At 41.3% G+C, this 23,394-nt stretch overlaps 1 protein-coding gene across 2 annotated transcripts; it reads right to left on the reverse strand.

Annotated features, from left to right (window-relative positions):
• Positions 1–790: 790 nt before the first annotated feature.
• On the reverse strand, positions 791–16,044 carry ZFAND5 (zinc finger AN1-type containing 5). 2 transcript variants are annotated; one of them, XM_071730087.1, is made up of 6 exons: positions 15,636–16,044; positions 12,051–12,208; positions 11,546–11,657; positions 11,030–11,127; positions 2,689–2,814; positions 791–2,436 (listed from the first exon to the last, which is right to left on the reverse strand). In XM_071730087.1, the coding sequence occupies exons 1-6, from the start codon at positions 15,992–15,994 to the stop codon at positions 2,288–2,290; spliced, it is 1,002 nt and encodes a 333-aa protein (XP_071586188.1). In that variant the 5' UTR covers positions 15,995–16,044; the 3' UTR covers positions 791–2,287. The 2 variants fall into 2 exon arrangements, with proteins under 2 accessions (XP_071586188.1, XP_071586189.1); XM_071730088.1 differs by lacking the exon at positions 15,636–16,044 and adding an exon at positions 14,188–14,348.
• Positions 16,045–23,394: the final 7,350 nt, after the last annotated feature.

Consider the following 23,394-nt stretch of genomic DNA (forward strand, 5'->3'; position numbering starts at 1 on the left):
ATTGATACTGGGTGTTCACAGATTCAAAAGAAAAATGAAAAGCATTCTATCCTGCAGTGGAGTAACTGATTATGCTTTAACACAGGTAGAAAATAGTTGTTTTTGTACTTCAAAGGAGTTCCATGATTAAGTTATAAAACTGACCCTGGAAAATGAAAGTCCCAGAGCACACCTATATCCCTGTGTTTGGGATACACACAGTGGCTGTAGTAGTAACATACAATGTATCAGCTGACTGGTGGGATGCATGCTATCCATACCTAATAATGCAACTTTTATGCATTGTCCGGCAGTGAAGATGACTTCCTCCAAGGCAAAAGATGCTATGTGCTCTGTCCTTTTCACCGGGAAGGATAAATGTGGCATATTTAACATCTGTAACTGGATGTCTGACAATAACACTAGGTCTGCTGGTGATGTGGACAGAATGGCATAGTCAGTGTACTGGCTCTATTATAACAGATCTGCTGGAAATAGGTGTTGTAGGAAAAAAAAAAAAAAAAAAAGGAAAAGAAAACCAAAACAAAAAAGCCCAGACAAAACCAATCACCTTGGAAGTTCATTGTTGTTTGCAACATGTTGTTTGTTGGCATTTTTATCAGGCCGTCCAGCAATTATCTGTATTCTAGCTGCTTGTGAAAGTTACCTTAAATGTTGGTATTTCCAAAAAGGAAATAATGATGCAGGCAGGCTTAAGCATAAGGACATCTGTAAGAACTCTGTACTAATTTTGCACCTTGACCTCTACAAGGTCACCTTCTGATTACACAAGTAACTAGAAGCAATGAAGTATTTTATTCTGTACACTTTATTATTTACATAATACAATATAGCATAGATGCTGAGTAGCATGATTATGTGCAATACATAAATATGAACTATCTGTACATGTTTGCATATCTAATCATGTCTAACTCAGGACAAAGTAAAAAGCAAAAACCTGATACTTTCAATAGTGAAGAAAAAACTAAGACTGAACATTGCAATAAAAATCAGAAGTTCAGGGGTAGAGCCTTGTTTACATATATAAGTATTTACAAATGAGAACAGGCATTACCACAAGACTAGTCTAAACTGTACTTGTTTATATAAAAAAAAACACTAGTTTCATACATCACAAAAACCCCTTCCATTATAACACAGAAGTGATATTACCAGACAAGCATCAGTGAAGTATACTGCCTTTTTCTAGAGTTGTTATTGTACAATGCTGTAGATAATGCAGCCCATGCAATACACCCAAGAACACTACAATCCTACACCCAAGTACAGTTAAAAATGATAAAGCAGCCCTCCACGAGTGGTTCCAGCTATAACTTAAGTCTGCAGCAGCCACGTTTGGTATAGTTTTCCATGCAGAATGGTGCAATTGTTACAGTAAAACTAGAAAAAAAATCCCAATATTCTTTAGAACTTGGAACACACAGAATGTAACATATGAATAAGATACTGCTCTAGTACTTAAGCAGTTTACTTGTCAAATGTGTTGCTTGATAGATCTCCCGGAGTATGTCAAAAACATTTAACATTTTGTCAAATCTAGCTCAAAGTACTGTGCTACGCAACAAGTTTAGCTGTGCACGGAAAAGCAGACAACTCTGTTGCAGGCCAGTTTATGAAGTAACATGACATTTTCCTTTGGGAATCTATCTGCATAATTCAAAAGTCACTGCAATTTCCCAAAACAATTTCTTCTCACACATTATCTGTTTTCTTTCCATTATTCTCACTACAACTAAAAACCAACTTTCTGAAACAAGGCACCAACACTTACTGTGTTGGAATGGTGGACTCCTCTAGATAGATTGTATTCCGATGGAAAACAATAGACTGTGGAAACTAAAAATAGACTGAGACTTTAAGTCATAGAAGTAGGCTGCCAACCCTTTGATGTATCCTGCTCACAATCAGGCATGTAGCACTAGCCAAAGATTATATACCTCAAACAACATCTCGAAAGGCAGATCTGCTGCAAACATGCAGATAGGGTACATATGTTTGGCACATGTGAACTAGAGAGTCTGTCCTCTGTTTGTGTATTCCTGTGCAGGTTTCAGATCATCCAACTACATTCTGGGGAGGGCATATATTTTTCAAGGGCTGTATCTATTCAATTTTGCTGTAACAAACACCCAAACATTCTTAAGTATCATTAAGATGGACAAGAATAAAAGAAAACTTTGGAGAATAAGGAAAATGGCCATGCACCTGCTCTTTTGTGTTTCCCTAGGATATATTATAAAACAAAACAAAGTCAGTCAGTCAGTCTTTTCATGAGCAGGCTAACTTATATTCTTTGTATTTTTTCAGCAACCACAACTGGATTCTCTTTCCTGATTTTTGCTGCAGCTTCTGCTTTGTAATCATACGGGCAGTTATGCTTGTCAGAGTAACGGTGAAGTCCACAAAATAAGTTTCCACACCGGCAGTCAAATCCTGTACAAAGTAAAAAGCAGCAACATCACTACGATGCTTCATAATTAAGTTGTAAATTAAGGGCTTAGTCACTACAAAAGGTATGTTTGCCTACTCTGAGTAGACACAGAGTACGAACAATTAAGAGATGTACTTTGGATATTTGGATATCAAATGACCAGTTAAGTTTAGTAGTAGGTATTTCCTCAGGTTTAACCAATCAAGAGGCAACTAATCATACATGTGTTCAAAACTGACAAAGCATTCTCATACCTGTAAGACCAACTTTCTTTCTGCACATGAAACATCTGTTCTTCTTTGGTTTGGGCAGTTCAGGTGCTCTCTCTTCACTCTGTGAAGTACTAGGCTGAGAAACTGATGGGCTTGGCTGAGTAACAACTGTTGAATAAGCAAAGGAAATCAAAGTTAAATTCCCTGTTCTTGACTTCACTAGCTATTCAGCAGCATTCATGTACTTCGTAAGAATTAATCCCTCTCACTAAAAGCCTGATGTTTGTTGTCCAAAGTACTATATAGACTAGTCTTTGAAACTGTAAATCAGGATCTATTTTTCCCTTTTGGCTCAAGACAGTCTTGAGTTTTCCCACAATTTCACCACCTAGAAAATATAAGGCACTTATATGTTACACCTATACAGGTGCATATTGGTGTTAAGGGCTTGGAAAGCACTCCAGAAATTTTATGTACACATTTAATAATAAACCAAAAAATCATATGATCAAGTAAAAATTTAATCAAAACCAATAACACTATTGTCAGGGCTCTACTGAATAGAAGAGATGCTTGTAGAGAATTCAACTAATAGCAACATATTTTGGAAACAAATGAAATTCACTAATGAGTTAGTATCACAATATTGGGTTACTGTGCCTATACAGTTGAAGTCAGACAGCTGAAACTAAGACAACTGCTAGCAAGCCACTGATTCTGATAGATCAAGAACACAGCTACAAGCCCGAAAAGGGCCCTCACATTTCAACACCTTCATCAAATTAAAGAATGAATTGCAGATTTATACTTAATTTGCCCTTTTATAACCTTTCATCAATATGTTCTTTTGATTTTAAAGGTTAGTGGTTTTTTGGGGTTTTTTTTGGGTTTTTTTTGTTTGCTTTTAATCTTCTTTATACCCAAACCAGAATGGAAGAAATAGGAGATGTGTTTGTACATAACTAATGCATGCTGTCGTTAATTTTTCTGGACACTCACAGCTGTATGGTGACATCTATTGTTCTAAAATAATAAAATACACATTCCAGAATAAAGGGCAGTACATAAGATTATTTGTAATCAATTGTATGCACACAAAAAGGATTTGTTAGTTGAGATTCTTTGGCATCAGCAAGTGCTGTATCGTGTGAAAAGTGACATCATTCATGAAGACATGATTCAGTTAACTGGTTTTCTATCCTTGTTCTTCATACTTCATTTTTTACAATGCCATTTGCACTACTATGTTCATAGTTATTCTAAGAAGCAACTCCCTATTATCACCAACACCTAAAATGCCTCTCAGTTCACAGTTCAACAAGACATCCCCCAGTCAGGACTTCATAACCTAAACAAGATTTAGAAGTGAGATCTCAGAGTTAACTCTCTGAAGATCTCAGAAGACCCTTCAAGTACACATCACAGAAAAAAAAAAAAAAAAAAAAAAAAAAATTATAGTTGCTAGTATTATTACACTTTACGTATACATTACCACAACAGTTCTATTGAAGAACTAAGACCACTCACTACCTTTATTTTTTGTCACCTTTCATAGACCTTGTTCTAAAAAAATTTGGGAAATTCAGTGTCAGTGTTATTTTGCTGATTCTGAAGGTTAAGAAAACTATTACAGTACTAGCACTACAATAACTATTGCTGTTGCTATTTTTGGAGTAATTTCTGCTGCTGCTTTTAGGTTTTGAGAAAATTTGTCTTTACGATTAATGTTTCCTGCATGAACAGATACACTCCTCTGAACTCATCTTGAAATCTCAAGAAAAGCAACGTTCAGTATCAGTTTATATGTGAGCACATGACCAAAATGCAGTATTACTAACAGTGTAAACCTATCTGATTCTATGCCCCTTGGCTCCTTGCCATCAGCTATGGCTGTAAGAAAAAAAAAACAAAACAAAAAACCCAAACACCTTCTAAAAAGAATGGTCAAACTTTTAGATTTTTTACATTGGTAACTTGTTTAAAAATTAAATGCTACTTGTAAGTGATGGCAGATGAAAAAGAACCAGAAATGCTCACATACTTAGCGGTTTGGGGAAGCTGCATCACAACCAACTTCAAAATACCAGTCCTAGGAACATGCACTTTGTTTCCAACAGATGCAAAACGCAGCACTGGAAGGGCAAATCAGCAGCTAAATACATCACCTCACAACATGCACTAAAAGAAATGCAAACAAGAGGAGCAACCTTTACTACTTCCTGACATGCCAACAAGGAAGCAAAAGTGGCAATGGCAACTTCTCAGGAATCACCAAGGCAAAGACAGTCTAGTACATCCCGCTACAGAACAAACAAGAGTACAAATCCATCTAAGGAAAAATATTACCAGCTACTACAGGTATACTTCCTCCCTCTTCCTCCCTTCCAGGCAGAAATTTTTAAAACTGGTGGGCCAGGAACTGGAAAGTGATCCTAAGAAACAGTACAGGCATATTTCCTGGAAGGGCTGACAAACAAGATCCTTCCCCCACAACTAACACACATTCCAAAAAGGAAAAGCAGTACTTCAGACACAATAGTGGGCACTAAGAGGTCCCAAAACAAGATGGGTCATAGTCCCCATAATCCATATTAAAAAGTTCATCTATTGTTCTAAATAATAAACTATAGATGGGTCTGTAGTCCCCAAGACATCTTGTCTTATATGGGACTATAATAAAAGAATAAAAGATTCTCCTATTTGTGTTATTCCATCAGAATTAAGTCTGATGATGAGTTTTTATCGTGTTAAACTTTCACAAACATGCATGCTTCTATGTAATGACTAGGACTGATGCAAAGCAGCCTACCCTGTACCCCTTAAAGCTCAGAACAAAAGCCCTTTTCCACCAAAAAAATGCCACACATTGTGGTTATTTTGCCGTGACATTAGGAGTCAATATAAATGCATCAGATAGGAAACTGGCAACTGGTTGTCACAAAGGTTTCCTTTAGCACAGAAGTCAAATTCAGTGGGGCAAGTAGAATTCCAGCCACCAGCATAATTTTATGCCAGAAATCACTGTTGTTCATCAGGCAAAGTGCTCCAAATGACTGCCCTATAGCTTGAATAACTGAACAAATGCTGAAAACTGGAAAACAATGGTTACTGGTAACTGCAGACTTTCTTTCTCAATACCAGTGTTCAGATGGAGCTAAGCACTCACCAACATAACAAGCTTTATCACTAACAGAGTTGCTGCTGGCATATATGCCTCTCCATCACCTTACTCATTTTCCTTCCTAACCTTTGCCTCAAGGGGTTTACTTCACTCTTACCAGACCACTTCTACTCTAAGTCCAAAAAAACTTAAAAGCAACAGATTTGCAGAACTGGGTAGGCTTTTATTAACTGTTCTTTTCTCTCAAATTATTATCTGTAGGCACTGAGATGCATCATACACATCATACACAGGGAAGACCAATATAATCTTAGTATTGGAGAGATAGCTGAAAAAAACCCACACATCTTCACAAAGGGCATACGGAAAGAGCAGGGCCTCTGATGAGACAATTTAGCCACATGCCACAGCATGACAGCTACTCAACCTACAAGCAGAAAGGCCCTATAAACAGGAGAACAAAGAATTTCTCAAGACCCAGAAGTACTAAGCCACAGTGACTACGTGGGACTGACACTCAAAATTCAAAACACTCTAAGCTCATAATTTTTCCCTATGCAAACCTATACGGTTGCTGTAAAAGAGAGTACCTAATGTAGGCATTTTCCCACCAAGACTTCCTGTTGGAAAGTTTGTTTGAAATGTTTGAAAAAAACCCATGAAAATAAATCAATATTACTTTTTAACCCTTACCATAGAAAAAATGACTAGAAAGCCCTACTGAAGTTAGCACAAAGATGTTTGTATAAAGTTCATAAGGTTTTATAAGGTTGAACAAAAGTTAATCAAAATACAGTACCAACAACTTAAGCTGTATGACTTTCACAGTACTGCTAAGCGGTAAGCATACCACTCAAGAACACTCTTAAAAGCACAAAAAGATGTAGTCTAAGGACTCTGGCTTCATCAAGCTACCACTCAACTCCCACCATGGAAGAATCAGAAAAAAAACCCCAAAACAAACAGTAAACTGTCAACAGGCATGAGAAGTGCACATTCGAGTGCACTTCTGCAGTACCACAGCAAAAAAAATTATACAAGAGATTGTTTGATCCTTCTATTACATATTAACACAACAGACTTGCATAGAAACTTTTAGTATGAAAAGATAGAAAGTCGTTACTATACTTTATCAAGCTTCATGAGCATAAATTCATTATTCCTCAGGAAAAATTCATTATTCCTCAGGAAAAATTCATTATTCCTCAGGAAAAATTCATTATTCCTCAGGAAAAATTCATTATTCCTCAGGAAAAATTCATTATTCCTCAGGAAAAATTCATTATTCCTCAGGAAAAATTCATTATTCCTCAGGAAAAATTCATTATTCCTCAGGAGATAAAACTGCTATGCCAACCCAAATGCCTATGGATAAAAGGCTGCAGAGTAAACTTCCATGACTTATAATTCCATGCAAAAAAAAGGGAACAGCTATGTTCTGCAGCATGCAACTCATATCCCACATGCACAACAAGTGTATTAAGTGTCTTCACTGTCAGATCAATACATTGTAAAGACACCCTCAGCTTCAGTATCACACAGAAATATGGCCTAATTTGGTTGCCATGAAGACTTGAAGTTTGCAGTATTGCAAACATACAATACTGCTATTAAAATAAAATAGTCAAAGCAGCTGACAGCCAACTAGGAGAGGACCTACAGCTGCACCCCGTCTCATTTTCCAAGTTAGAGAGCTTCATGGCTTCAAAGAGACTACTACTTCAATTTCTCAAGTGTTTCAACCAGGGGCACCTAGTGAAGTTACATCAGATGTGGAAAGCCTTACAATGAGCTATTTATTTTTCCACACAAGACAGTTGTTATATTAGACAAGTTTACCAACAGCCACAGAAGATTTGTTTAAAGATAGCAACACGGTTAAAATACTAAAGCCATGTGTGAAAACAAACTAGAATTAACAAGCACTCATTACAAAAAGATCTAAGGAAGATTATCTAGTGACCACCTTGAACCTACAGTATCTCATGAACTAGCTAGCATCTTACACTATTACCTGCAAAATACAGAACAAAGAATCACAGAATGATTTGTGTTGGAAGGGATGTTAAATATTATATAGTTCCAACTCCTCTACCATGGGCAGGACATCTCCTAATGGACCAGGCTGCTCAAAGTTTATTCCAACCTGGCCTCGAACACTTTCACAGATGAGGCATCTACAAGTTCCCTGGGCAACTTGCTGCCACTGTCTCACCACCCTCACAGTCAACAGTTTCTCCCTAATGTCTAATCTAAATCCAGTTCAAAGCCACTACCTATTGTCCTGTCACTACAAACCTTTTTAGAAAGTCCCTCCCCAGCTTTCCTGCAGGCCCCCTTCAGGCACTGCAAGGTCACTATATGATCTCCCCAGAGCCTTCTCTTCTCCAGTCTTAACACCACCGACTCTTTCTTACCAGCCTGTCCTCACAGGAGAGGAACCCCAGCCTTCTGGTCACCTTTGTGGCCCCCTTCTGGACTTGCTCCAACAGTTCTACGACCTTTCTGTGTTGGGAGCTCCAGACCTGGACACGGTACTACATGGTACTACTACAGGTACTACAGGTACTACAGGGGGTTATTGTGAAAGCAGAGTAGAGAGGGAGTATCACCTCCCTCAGCCTGCTGGCCAGGCTTACTTTGATGCAGTCCAGGATACAGTTGGCCATCTGGGCTGTGAGCTCATGTTGCCAGCTCATGTTTTGCTTCGTACAAAACAACACTCCCAAATCCTTCTTCAAGGTTATTCTCAATCAATTCTCTGCCCAGCTTGCATTTGTGTTTGAGATTTTCCTGACACAGGTACAAGTCCTTGCACTTGGCCTTGTTGAACTTCATAGATAAAACACACGGATGCTATGTACAATGTAAGTGCATGTCTCGCCCTGAGCACAGGACAGCTTGGCTTGGTAGAAAGCTAAGAGACAGATGAGCAAACCACCACTGCCTTATATATTCTGAATACATCAGAGTTAATTCAGTGACAGAAGTGGTAAGTTAACAGTATTTGGATATTTTTAAAATGTGTATTATGTAAGAACAGAGTTGAAATTTTTTTGTTTGTTTTGTTGTTTTTTTGTTTGTTTGTTTGCTTTTTCCTTTCTAAGTGCTACTCTGTAGCTGTGGCTTTACAAAATGATTGCTAATCACACTACTCCCTGAAACTGATGGTACTGGGTTTAAAGAAAACAAACAAAACCAAACCCCAAGACTCTAATATACACACACTAATACTAACTACACCTGTAAACTCTGACAAACCTGAAGGGAGGCTCATTATTCAGCAAGGCAGCGATCCACAAACACAAAAGAAAATGCTAAAAATATACTGTGACTTGAAATAATATGATGGGTTTAAAAATAGTTGTTTTCAAAACAGTTTATTTTTAGTGGTTACTATGTAACTCTATTCTCTTTCTTGTAGAGATCTTTTATTTCCATTTGAATACCTGCTAAAAAAAACCTCCACTGCTTCTCAAGGAACAGCTCCACTATGCCTCACCAACTTGGTAGATCTGCTCTGATAAGAAAAGAGTTTGCTAGTTTTACATTTAGTTCCTCATGTTTAGTTTTGCATTTAGTGTCTCATCATGGTAAAAAAGCAGTTATGAATCACATTTCTAGAATGCACTGGGTATAGTCTGACTTTGGTCAAGACTATTAGAATTTAATTCTTAACAGGAAGAGTAAAAGCTCATAGAAATCCTATTAGCCTGTAAACAGTGGCCACATATGAGTTCGGCTTTAGACTTCTCTGACTTACGAGCAGTTCAAACACACAGAATTGCAGTGGACATGTGCCACTGTTCAATTATAAAACTGTAATGAAAAGGCAAGTTGAACTTAGAAACCACAAAGTACAAGAAATTTTAACACATTAGACATGCAAATTACAACCAGCTAGGTATACATCTACAATGACTTTCTTCATTCACATGTTAAGATACAGTTAACTGTCTTAGTACTGGATAGGTTCTGAATTAAAATCCAAGTTGCTACCTCTATCTGTGCAAAAAAGAAACAAACAAACAAAACAAACAAAAATAACCAAAAGAAACAATAAAAAATATTACACTTGTTAAGTTCAAGTTTCATTGTTCTCAGCTCCACCACCTTTGCAAGTTAGCTGCTTCAACTCCAACAGCAAAAGTATAATTTTATGCTACAGGCTATTAAAAAAAAAAGAAAATCACTTGACTGCATGTAATTCAGTTCTATTTAAAACTTTGACTTTTAAGAGAAATATCCAAAATTACATTTGCTAGTGAAAACCTGGAAGAAGAGAACATGACTTCATACTCTTCGAAGACATTAAAAGAAAAGCAAGCTACTCTACTCGAAGGCTATGTTGTTTAGTCATTACCTGCTACTGTCTGATAAATAGTCATGAAATACAGTTGTTAGGATCAGACTGATACCAGGTAATATGTTAACAATAACTGAAATTGTCCTTTATACCTGACAAAGTGACAAATTCCTACTGGCAGTCCTAATAAGAGTTAAGTAACCTATTAGTTCACTGCTACCATATTTTTATTTGTTCCTCTTTCCCACTTGCCACATATCAGGTAGAAATCCATAACAAGGTAAGAAAGCTACCTCTTCTTGACTCCCTCCCAGAAATAGTTTACACTTTTAAGTTTAACTACTGGAGCAGAAGCCTTTCAGTAAAAGATTAAAACTTGTAAATTGACAATTCACATCAAGCTAAGTCTGCAAGTATCCCACATTAGCAAAACAATGCTCTAGTTGTATCTACAGATTACTCAGTTAGTTCAAGAATCCTAAACAGCTTTTGTTGGTATTATTTAAATCATATATTGCCTTCCTCAATAGCTTCACTGCTCTGTGGAATTTATTAACTCCATTCTACAAATACTACAAGCCATTTGAGTGCCATGAGTTAGCAGGAACTATAATGCTAAATAATACACAAAAATCTCAAGATCTTGACTTCAGAACTAAACACCATGCCTAAATGAAATTTCAGAGTGCCCTGCTTTTGAAAAAGAAGGTTTAGGAACCAAAACCAGCCTCACAAGCGTCAAACATTTTTTTTTTTACTAACATTGGACATGCATCTGAAAACTCTATTGGGGCAGTAGTCCTTTTTCATAACTCAGATGAGAGTGTACTAAGAAAAGCACCCTTAAAAATAATCCTGAAAGCTCAAGACCACCACCAGGAGATGTCTGAGACAGTAAACATACCTTCAGATTCCATTCCGTCGCAGTTGTACCTAGCGCTACTTTGCAAACCTACCTGGCTCAGCCTCTGTTATCGGTGTTACTTTTTCCTCTCTTGAAATACTCATTTCTGTCATTTGCTGCGTTACAGGCAAAGCGGCAACAGGCACATTTCTGTTCAAGTACAGTGGAATATGTGATTTATATTAGTTTTGCATTCATAACAAGAACTTAAGCTGTCCATACCCTTTATTAAACTACCTGTTAAATTACTACTGATATACCAGTAATTTAACTCTGACCTTTGCAACTACTATCTTCAAAACATTTTTACTCTACTTTAGTTTCTCTAACAGGCACACCTGTAGCAAATATTCCTCCAGATAAATCAAAACCATATTTTCAAATGTAGCAGTCCAACACCAAATATTTTAATCAGTTCTCATTTACACAGATTTATGAAGCACTATTGAATATTCCATCAATTTTTCCTCTGCAGAAACTCATGGCAATAGGCCAGGAGTGCTGGAGGCCTTCAGTTTGCTGCACACTCACAGCTCATTGAAACCTCAAAATAATAACTTCATCTTACCTTGATTTTTCAGATGTGCTGCCAGCAGCACCTTCACAGTTGTTTAAGCTAGTGTCTGGTCTCTGTACAGATGTATTATCTGAGGTAGGGCTGTTTGAACCACTGGCTGTTCCTATGAAACAGGAAACATAACACATCTAATGAACAAACTGGACAATATATGCAGCTATGAACTACATGCATATTATCATCACTGCTACTGTGTATTACTTCTGAAAGACAGCTCATACTGTTAACGACACAAGTACAGAGATTGTATAAGAATGTTAACAGGAGGGTAAGTGGGAAAGTAACTTATGGCTGAATGCCAAGCAGACCAGAACAAAACATGCAGCAATGTATTGTTACCTTTAACGTGATTTAAAGTAGTATTCTCTTTGACATTAACTGTTTCACTACATGCCCTTCAGAAGTTCTCCTAAAAACGTTCTGTGATTCCTCATTATTCTAAGGTTTTCTTTCAAAAGTAAAAAAATGACACAACAACCCCACCACACACCCTTACCAATCGGGCTTATTCTACCACTATTCTGCTGACGCTGAAGATGCTCTTTGTAGCAAACAGAACACATCCCATTCGTCCTAGGGTTTCCATAAAATCCGCATCCTGTACTACACAGCATGGGTCCTGGGGTCTGATTAGTCTCTTGAGTCATCTCAATGCTGTAAATAAAACCAAGAACTGCATTAGGAGTTGGCATGTTACCAAAATCAATTACAGGGTTATAGAATTAAAGTATGTCAGCTCACCCTGCCCTCCAAAAGTGATATCAGCATTCTTAAAGAGGATTACATGGATGTTAATATACCATTCAATACTGCAATTGTATTGCTAAGTAACATCATTATGAACCTTTAGGAGAGGAGAAAGTGTCATCATACTATTACTGAGAAATAAAGTACTTGTTGGGCACTGAGCTACACGCGCAGGTTATGACCAATTTGACAGTCCATTTGACAGATGAAAAAGCCATTTATTACCAACCTCTGAGCACTAATGGTGATATGCAAAGCAAGAACAAGCTCACAGGTAACAAACGGTCCTGGCGCACAGCATAGTTTTCTTTCCCAACTCAACAAAAGATGCCCACTTTTTCAGTAACATTGACTTTGCATTATTTTGATAATAATTCCACTAGCAGTACTTTCTACTTTCACAATACGCTTGTTGCACAGACCAACAAAAATCCCTGAAGTATTGGCAGCATAAAGTCTGCAACACTACCTTTAGCAGGAGTTTCCAAAACAAGGGCTTGAACACTGCTTAAACTGTGTATGAAACCCGATACCGAGTACTCACTGGCAACAACACGCATACACCGTGTGAAGTAAGTTTAGATCAGGTCTTATTCTTCCACAAGAAATAAAATGAACAACTTTCAACTGCTGAATATGTTCAGTTACATAGCTGGTGCATTAAAAAGCAGAGCCCAGAAGAGCCTGAGGTAAGTCTTCTGCCTTTATAAATGAGTAAAGTGATGGTAAGACTCCGAGCTTTCCCAAAGGCTAGCTCTCTGTGAGAAACAGCAGAAATCTGGAAGAAAAATACTTCGCTGTTGGTTAAGATCTGTCAAGCAAGGTTAGTAGAAAAACTGAATGGAAACCAAATCCTTGATTCCAATGGGCAATAAAACTAGAACACAAGCAATGTGTTGAGGGCACAAAAGAATACCACACTCTTAAGTACTGTATCTGGCACCTGGAGATATTTCAGTGTAATCTCCAGATTGATGTCTTCCTATTCAGGTACAGTCACAGTAAGAAATATTTAACTGCTGGTGCTTGTGACCAGTATGCTGAGAGCAAGCTCATTACAGTGTATAGACAAATAAACATCTTTTATTTAAGAAATACCACACTGCAAGTACTACTTGCAGTAAGAACACAAGTAAAAAAGTAGAAACTTGTGTTCCACTAGTATCAAAGTGCAACTGACGGCTGCCTTTTATCTAATAAAACTAAATTTCTGGGATCAAACTAAATAAAGAACAGGAGAAAGTAAACAAGCAAAATTCATCTGCTTGCCTGCTGGTGGTCATGGAACTTTACTGTCCAATTATAAAGAGTTGTTTACACCTTTAGAATACCCTCCAGGTATAAATAGTTTCTTTTCACGACTACAAAACAGCTTCAAACTTATTCTGGTAGTTTTACAGCCATACACACCAGACAAGGGAGTGAGAACAAACCATGACCCAGTTAGAGAAATTTAAATAATCTTGTCATCTCAACTGCAAGCCTATGTCTATATAATAGAAATAAAGACTGTACTTCTGCCCTCTTATTAAGCAAGTAATCTCCAAGTGCTCTCAAACACACCACCACCATACACCCCGGTTTCCTGGATCTGCTTCCAAATGAACATGCTGCAAACACGTTTCACTTCTTACTAAATCTAGCTGTAGGTGCTAGTGCTGGTGCTAATTAACCTAGTACAAACCGGTATTCCGCGGCGCCTCTGTCAGCACATTCTTCCCCAGCTTGAATTGCGCGCCCCGAACCTGAAGCTAAAGTTATCGTTATTCAAGGCTAAGAAACTCCTGGTTCTCCAGCCCTTAGAAGCTGCTAGGCGTACCACCTCCTCTTTAAGAGCTCCCTCCCCAGCAGGGTTACCCTTGCCCCGGCTGGCCCCGTTACCGCACCTCCGTTCCGGCGGGCTGCCGAACCCTTTCCCCCGGCCTGGGAGCCGCTCCCCCGCCGGTGCAGACCCCGCCGCCGTCCGAGCCCAGGCGTCACGTGGCCCAGGGCCTGCGCTTCCGCCTGTCAGCCGGCAAACCCCGGCCGGACCCGGGCGCTCCGCCGCCGCCCGCAGGTATTTATACCCATCTCCCGCGGGCTGACGGCCCCGCCCCGGCGGGGGGAGGGGGCGGAGGCGAAATCCGATTAGCCTTTCCTTCCAGGGGGCAGGGGGGAGTGAGGATGTTGGAATTTCAATCCAGGAAATGCAACATCACCAGCCCCTCGTCTCCCACAGCCATTTTCGCCTCCAGCTGGCACGGAGGACGAGCTGGGTGCAAACGGGGGTCCCAGCGGACGGCTACCATAAAAAAGATTTTCTTCTACCGCCCACAGGAGCGGGTCTCAACCTCGGGGATGTTCCCACTTAGCCCTGGCACCTCCTAGCACAAAGAGGAGCCGTTCCACTCAACGTGTTACCTCTAACTCCAATACACGCCGCTCACTCCCGCCGTTCCTAGCGAAACTCGGAGCGGAGCGTAAACCCCCGACAGCGGCCTCACTCCTAGGCTGCCCCTCACGTTCCCTGCCCTCAAGGGGAAGACCGGCCCTCCCCAGCAGCGATGGGCACAGCCGGCTCCTGCTCGCTGTCCCCGCCGGGCGAATGCACATTCCGGAGTAATGACCGAAATAAAGACCTCAAAGCGCACCGAAAGCGATTTAAAAAACCCAGACACGGCGTCAGCTATCTGCTTGCCCACCTAAATACTTCCCTACCTCGAAATCCTCCTCTCGGGATAGGTCCACTACTAACCAAGAGAAACACGTACCCGCCAACAAAAGAGGGGTTCACCCAGCTCCCTGCACGGCCGCGCTCGGTACAGAGTTGATACAGAAAAGGCGGCCCGACACAGGGCGCATTCCGAGGGGGGTGAAGCCCGGTTGGGTAAGGCAGACAAAAGGGGAGCCGCTGCCAAGCGCCCGCAGAGCGGTACTTCTTAATTGCCCCCGCGGCCTCCCCCCGTCTCCTCCGCGAAGGATAGCAGAACACAAAAGGCCGGAGGCTGGCGGACTGAAGAGCAGAGATGGCGGGAGGGGGGACCAGACGAGGCGGCGGGGCCGGGCCGGTCCTCACAAACCCCTGAGTCACGCTCGGCCCGGGCGCCTCCAGGCCCCACGTCCCTGCCGGCCCTCACGACCCCGCCGCCAGCGGCTACGGAAACCTTATTGTCTTAACCCACAGCGCTGCCCTGAACCGGCCCGGGCCAACCCCTCCCCCCGCGCCAGAGGACGGGCAGGAGGCCACCGGGAGAGATGGAGGAACGGCGAGGCCGCCCGTGGGGAGGCCCCGGGAGCTGCCCGCCGCACTAACGGTCCTGTCAAGCCCGGGCCTAGTCCGTCGCCCCTCTCTTACCTCTCCTCGGGGGGGGGCAGAAACCCCGCCGCGAGTGTCTGAGGAAGTGCGGCGGGTGGCTCCCGGGGGCTGCAGGGAGCGCGGAGGTCGGGGGAATGCGGGGCGCGGGGCTGGCGGCACCGCCACGGCCGCTTCCTTCCTTTGTTCCCGCAGCGGCGGCGTCCGTGCCGGCGGCTCGAGGCGAGACGCGCCGTGCGAGGGGGGCGGGCGCCGGGAAGGGGCAGGAGGGAGGAAGGCGGGGAAGAAGAAGAAGAAGAGGAGGAGTTGGAGGAAGAGGAGGTGGAGGAGGGAGCCGGACCCTCCCGCCGGCTCTGGCTCCGCCCCCGCTTCCTCCCAGGGACCGCCGGACTCCGGCACATGCGCGCTGCGGCCCAGGGGCGGTGAGAAGATGACGGGGGCGGGCGGGCGGGCGGGCAGGAGCGCTCCGCCTTCCCGCAGTGTCGCCTCCGCCCGAGGGGGCGGTGCAGAGTGACGTCACAGAGCGACGTGGTACCGGGAGGGAGGAAGCGAGGGAGGGAAGGAAGGCAGGAAGGAAGGAAGGGGCCGTGTGCAGAGCCGTAGCCCCGCCCGGGGGCGCGGCGCAGGGTGCGTGAGGCGGGGCCCAGCCGCGGCCCCGGAGGGGTGGGGGGGCGGTTCCGAGTGGGTCCCGGGTGGGTTGGATATCCAGAATGAGGGCCGGTGGCTTGTTTTAAGGGTACGGCTCCGCGCCGCCCGTGGTCGCGGGCTGTTAATCTGCTGCGTGGTGGTTTCTTTCTGGCAGCCGGCAGTGCAGAGAAGTTAGTCCAGTTTATTGTCAGCTGTGCTGCTTCAAAATTATGGATTTTTGGTGTTTTTAAACTGAACTCTGCTAAGAGCGAAATAATCCTTGGTGTGCGAAGGTGTCAGCTTGAAACCCATCCACTTCAGGCTAACTGATGAGCTGTGACCCACGCCCAGCAGGCCCGTTCCCCCTTATGCCCTGGGCTGCCAGGGTGTTCACTGCCCTTCCCACAGCCCAGAAACTTCCCAGAGAGGAGCTTCTGAGGGGGCTGTCACATTCAGAACCCTGACTACAAGCTGTAGCTGTCAACCCGTGGAAGCACAGGGAGGGCTTGAAGACCAGACTGATACGCATTCAGGTTTGCAAATTTGTCTGCCGTTGAACTTCGATGTTAAGTATTTCTGCGTGACCAAACTGTTTGGAAGATGGTGTAGGTACAATAATAAACAGACTTCATGTCCATTGGATGTGCATGAAACTATTGTATTGAGAGGATGTGGCACTGACTGAGATGGTAAAGAAAGAAGGAAAGGTTGTGTCACTGTGGAGAGAAGGAACTAGAAGGTCATGCAAGCCTGAGTAGCACAAGAAGAGAAAGAAATCTGAGCAAAGCTTATTTTATACTTCCTGCTCACTCTTGAAAACAACACAGGGTACCAGATGGCCTCAATATTAGTAGATATGGGATCACTTGTATTGTCACTGTAAACTGAGGGCAAATTTGTTTGTTGGTTTTTTTTTTGAGGTAGTGTTCTTGGAAAGTGGAAAATACATGTAGTTATACAAGCAGACATTCAGCTGCTGGAGTGAGTTCAGAGAAGGACAGCTAAGCTGGTGAAGGGTCTGGAAAACAAATCCTATCAGGAGAGGCTGAGGGAATTGGGAATGTTTAGTTTGAAGGTGGGGAATCTGAGAGGAGACCTTACTGCTCTCTACAGTGTCCTGGTTTGGGCCAGGATATAATTAATTTTCTGTCTTGTAACTTTGCTTTCACCTTCTGAGTCTTCGAAGTAGCTGTACTTGGTGAAATTAACACCAAGTTTCTCAGTCAGTGTCTGCTTCTAGGGCTGATAACACCCAATGTTTATAATTGTGGCTTGGGAATGACCAAAATTGACCAAATGGAGTATTCCGTTACATATGTGTCATACTCAGTATAAATTTGAGGGATCAAAAGGGTCAAGCCCTTTCCCTTTGGTCCTCCTTCATATCATTATGATTCTTTCGCATCCGGGGAGGATTCTGTCCGTTCGTCTGCCTGTGCTCCTGATCTGTGCCAAGCTGAATCCATGTGTACTACCTCCAGCCCCTGACTGCTGCTGACTCCAGGAGTCCAGCCTGGACTTTCCCAGAGCTGCCCTGCAGCCTCGGTGGTGATGTGAGCATCACTTGAGGAAAGGGGGGAGGAACATGATACAATTTTTCTGTATATTTGTATATATTTAAATATTTTTTTCTTTTTTATCATTACTGTTTCATTAAAGCTGTGTAGTTTAATTTCCAACCTGTAAGTCTCTCTCCTTTATTCTCTCTCCTTTCTTTACCAGGGAGGAGTAGGGGATTAATAGAGACCATCTGTCATTGGGTTTAATTGCCAGGCCAGTGATTAACTGTGACATACAACAGCCTAAAATTTCTTTTCTCAAGTAAATAATGATAGGAGGAGGAAGTGCTTTGAAGTTGTACAAGGGAGGTTGAGGCTAGATATTAAACAGAATTTCTTTACTGAGAGAGCAGTCAGGCACTGGAATGTGCTGCACAGGGAGGTGGTGGAGTCACAATCTCTGGAAGTATTTAAAAGCTGTGTAGATCAGGCACTTCAGGACATGCTTTCATTGGCATGGTGATATAGATAAATATACTTTATTTATTGGGGGGGGATGTTGATGGTTGGACACGGTGATCTTAGATGTCTTTTCCAGTCATGACAATTCTTTGATTCTGTAGTTCTGTTGGATGGTTTGAATACTAGGGATCTTACAGGGAGATCACTCCTGGGGTAGCCTCAACATTTTGCCAAGAGACCAAAAGTGTACTTGCATCTGTAGAAACCACAGCTCCAGAAGGAGGTGATTTTGGACTTCGTGTTTACTTGCTTATTAGCATCAAAGATGAGTTGTACTTCCGAGTAAGCAGGAAAATTTGACTAGGAAGAGGATTTTAAAGAAGTCTTCTGAGGTGAACACCCTCTTTGTAAGTCAATAGATAGAGCAGAAACATACATCTTCCACTATCTTACAGCTATTGTTCCTGGTTGTAGTTTGTGAATTGTTCAAGGGTGCAGGCATCTGGAACTTGGCAGGTGAAGAGGGCGGGAAATACTGAGGTTGGGGACTCAAGAGTGAGAGAGTGTGGAGTAGGGTTCTGGGCACTCCCCTGAAAGAACAAGTTTACCTTCTGGTGAAGAGTAGCTGCCCTCTGGAGAGCCTTGATGTGACATGGAGCATCCCTGAAATGTTTTGGTGGAGTTGTCTTGCTTTTAGAAACAGATGGTGAGCAGTTTTGGCAAAGGGACAGGTGCCCATTTTTTCCACAGGTTCTTTTTCTTTCAAATGTATCGGTCTACTTCATGGTACGTAACTGTAAGTTTTTAGCTAAGAAGGGCAGCATAAGGGCTGCCAGTACTTCCTGCACCCTACTTTCTTCTGTAATGACATGTACTCTGCATAAGGTATTACATTCATTATAGGCAGGGGAAGACTTGTAGAGAGTGACTAGAATACAGGCACTTTGACAATGGCTTTTCTTTTTTTCCAGCATATATATGCTGTTTACTATTTAGTCATTCTTGATACAACTCCTCTTCCTAGGTATAACTAGATAGTGACAGTAGTAATTATTGTTACAGTGGAAGCTTTGAAAGACAATGAATTGTCACGTGCATGATTACAGAACGTGGAGGGTTGTTGGCAAACCTTTATGTATCCTGTTACCAGTTTTAATGAACTTTCTATTTTGAACAGTTCTGCTTTAATTGCACTTTATAGAGCTTTACTGAAATGAAATTCGTGCGCATACTTTTGAAATTAATGCACTGAGTAGCTCAGCCTTTTCTATGTCTGCTGGGACAAGTCATCTGCTCCACTTAGCAGAAGTTACATATTTTTTTCCTGTCAGTCTTTTACTTCTGACGTAATACTGGAAGGTCTTCTTGTTGCTCTTGATGTTTCTGGTAAGCCTCAACTCCAATTGGGCTTTGGCTTCCCTGATACAGTCCTTACATGGCTGGGCAGTGTTTCTTGCTACTGCTTTTGTAGGCTGCCTCTGCTTCCATTCTCTGCGTGCTGCCTTTTTGTGTGGAAGCTCTATCATAGGCTTCCTGTTTTGCCAGGCTGGTTTCCTGGGATGTCTACTTGATTTCCTGAGTGTAGAGGTGGACTGTTCTTGTACTTGAGTGTGTTCTCCTCAAAGGCCAGCCAGCTTTACAGGCATTCTTTTTCTTTCAGTGTTGACTCCCATAGTATCCCACCTACTGGTTCCCTGACCAAAAGTTTGCTCTCCTGAAGGTCAAGGTTTGTGCTCTGTTACTCTCCTTCCTCCCTCACGCCCCTCAGGATTGTGACTCCACTATTTGGTCACTACAGCATCACTCACTGTCCATCGTCCCTGTTTGGTGCATCCAGCACCTGTATAACAAGAAGTTACGCTTCGCACCCATCAGCAATCTCCAGGATTGCTGGCATCCTAAGACATAAAATTTCATGATGAGACGAGGGTCTGTGACTCAGATTTTCCAGAGAAAGCTCCATCTATTTCCTCACTCTGGTCTGGGGTAACCACATCCCACCTCTATTCCAGCTCTGACCAACAAGCTTTTACCCAGACCTGACCCCACACATCCAAGTTGCTCCATTCTACAAAGGGCAGATCCTTTCCTCATCCCTCTGCCTGCCTCTCCTGAAGGTCTGGTCTCCATCTTTTGCAGCACTACAGCCAGACTAGCTGCCCCACCACAAGGTGCTTGCAGGAAAAATACCTTATTGCATGCACTCTCTTTGAACAGCTAAGCCTATTGTCTTAATGAAACTCTGATCAGTGGCAATGCCACATGACAAAAGCCATTATCTCCGAGACAGTCAAGTCCTTAGTAGTTTTTGGCTTTTATAATCAAATCAGCCACAATCAGCTCTTTTTTCTGCTTGATAAAATGCAAGTCTGAGCTGCATTTGGTAACTGATGAACAATGGTAACTGATTTGGCAGGAACATCTTTTGTATATATCGTATTAATCTGAAATCCCAGGTAGCTGAATATCAACAATCTTACAGAAATGTAGTTACAATGAAGAAAATACATATAATTAGGTTTAGCAAGGGCTTTATGTGACTGAAATGTCCACATTCTTAAGCAGATAAAAGTAATCTACATTACCTGAACAGCCCAGAGCATGCCAATTTGTGAACCTCTGTGAATGTCGTAGATGAGTGCCACAACTATGTTATCTGAATTGATCCTCGACAGTGCTTCTCAGTTTCCTTTCCTCATCGTGCTGATGGCACCTCAGTCTTCTTCAGACTCGTTTTAGCATCAAGAACCTAATGGGATTCCAAAGATGTGTCAGTTCATTCTGCAATGTGTAACTGCTCCTTGTGTATGCCTCTGTATTGTGCTCTCATGTGTCTCATTTTCACTCCTTTAATACATTAATACTTTGTTTCATAATGGTATTTTAGACAGTTTTGTGTCTAAAATTTCCTGGTGGCCCACTGGGCAACTAATTTAATTTCTCCAAGTGCCTTGTTTTAAAACCAAAATTGATATGCAGAACATAATCCTTACTTGTATAGCCTGTACTCATGAGTAGCAAACAACACCTGACTGTAGGGGATAGAGGTTTCTGCATCCAACTGTTTTCTGCAACACTGCAAGGAAGAGATCCAGGTGTCTGTCTCATTCAAAGAACTGTGGTTGTCAGAGTTCCTTAGATCATCTAAATCAGTGGTCTTCAGAATGGGTTGAGTGAGATGATCCACTGGGATGCAGGAAGAAAATATTAGAACTTCAGTAATGCATACGTGTAATTTTTAAATATATGTACACTGGGTGTGAATGCTCAAATACATTTTACTAACAGGGTTACAGGATCAAAAAGGCTTGGAGGCTACCGATCTAAATTATGTCAAGCACATCCATCAAATCTGATTGCTACAAGAAAAGAATTTCACAGCATTTTCAGAATTAGCACTGTGCTATGAACCAAGAAGTGCCTCAGCACACATATATATTTAGTTGTGTTAAAAAAAATACATTGATTCTTTTGTAATTACTAAATATGTAAAAGCTTTGTGACTTAAATATATTGCAAGCATTGATTATGTTGTATTAAGCATTGATTGTTCAGCTTTAAGCATGTCAGTTTGGAGACCTTTCCCTTCTTTCTGAATCTTTTTCCTAAATTTTGTCCTGCCAGTCCACAGGGAGAGGGTATGTGCTGAAATGTAAGTATACAGTATGAGTTGGGAAATGGTGTTCATATCTCACTGTCCAAAATCTATTGCATAGAATAAATCTTAGCTTTATGAAGATAGCTATGCTTTACATTTGTGTAAAGTATGCTGTTTGTAGAATGTACTAAGAATAGAGATACATCACTATTTTGATTAAAAATACTGCTTTTCAAATTACCAGAAGCTGTTGCCTGATGAGAAAGAAAGTGTATATAATTTCACTAACAACATTATCAGCCATGTGTGCTGAAGTGGATATGTGCATTGTTAATTACTGAAATATTTGTTGCTGGTAAATGAATATTATAACATTTTAAGATAACAAATATAAATAATAGATTAATTTCAAATCTTGTAAGTAACTTCATTTTTTTTCACAGTCTTCAAATATTTTAGTACTACTGATCTGCATAATGCCCTGGAGAACTCTCTTTAGTTTTCCCTTGCTGCTTCATATTTTTCATCATGTTGTTTCATGTTCTTTCAGTCTTGGCTGTCTATTAGTTCTTTGAAAAAGGGCTATGTTACACTTAAATATGTACATCAATAAAAATTTAAATCCCCTGTGTTTTATCAAAAGTGTATACTACTGGAGATAAAGCATTTCCTCAGTAAATTTCCTGATGTCTTAGGTGACTTTTTTTCCTTATGATTTTTTTTTTTTTTTGTAACAGTCCTTCATTTCAGCTGGGTTAAAATATGATGTAGGTAAATTCACAAATCCTAAAGACTTCTTTTTCCATTTATCATTATGTTAAATGATAGGCCCAATTCTGGTCCTAGTTACATCAATGAAGATTTGGGGTAACTGAATGTTGACTGAGAAAAAATGCTTAAAAAACACAAACATTGAAATATAGAAAATCTCTACATAGCTTTAGATCTTTTTGCTTCACAGTCAAAAGTACAAATTCCTACAGCTTTTATGTTCTCTTACTGTGTACTGGGAGAAGAGAAAAATTATCGTCATGCTGAGCAGTGTTGAAGATGTCATTTTGAAGTTTTAGCAAATTACCTTTTGTTAGCTCCTGTTGGTGTTTTTTTAAATTTGTTCAGCCATTTGCCTTCCTCACAGTGATTTTCCTGAGGAAGCTGCTGTTCTGATGGATTAATTTCTCTTGATAATCTTAATTTTCTGGATTTTTTACTTACAGTAACCAGATATGCTCACTCAGATTGCAGGGAATATCTGCCTGATATCTTATTTTTATCTACTGTGACAGTTTAATGTTACTTTATTTTCCTGGTCAGATTTCTCTGATCTAAGGACAAAAGTCAAACTGTACTTGTGCTGTGGTGTGTCCATGCATTCTGATATAGAGAGACTGAAATATGTGCAAGTCTCAGTCCTGGAAAATCAACAGATAGGTTTTCATTTATTGTAAAGGACACAGATATTTACAGGTAGAGGCTGTGGCTGCCTCATTGACAGATGATGAGGTCAGAGGGCTGAAAAGCTGCATTATGGCAGGAGGTGTATTTGCAGCCCCTCTTTGTTCAAGTCAGCAGAGCAATGTCCTAATTCATGTCCAGATTTGATGGTGGCCAGATT

This window comes from Heliangelus exortis, chromosome Z (assembly GCF_036169615.1).
Source record: "Heliangelus exortis chromosome Z, bHelExo1.hap1, whole genome shotgun sequence".
Classification (NCBI taxonomy): Eukaryota; Metazoa; Chordata; class Aves; order Apodiformes; family Trochilidae; genus Heliangelus; species Heliangelus exortis.

Bases quoted from the DNA above. Each gene is read 5' to 3' on its own strand.
- ZFAND5 (XM_071730087.1), bottom strand. From the start codon at position 15,994: ATGTGCCGGAGTCCGGCGGTCCCTGGGAGGAAGCGGGGGCGGAGCCAG. The intron at 12,209-15,635 runs GTAAGAGAGGGG...TTTTATTTACAG, and splicing joins CTGCCCCCCCCCGAGGAGAG to CATTGAGATGACTCAAGAGA. The intron at 2,437-2,688 runs GTATGAGAATGC...TACTTTGTACAG, and splicing joins AAAGAAAGTTGGTCTTACAG to GATTTGACTGCCGGTGTGGA.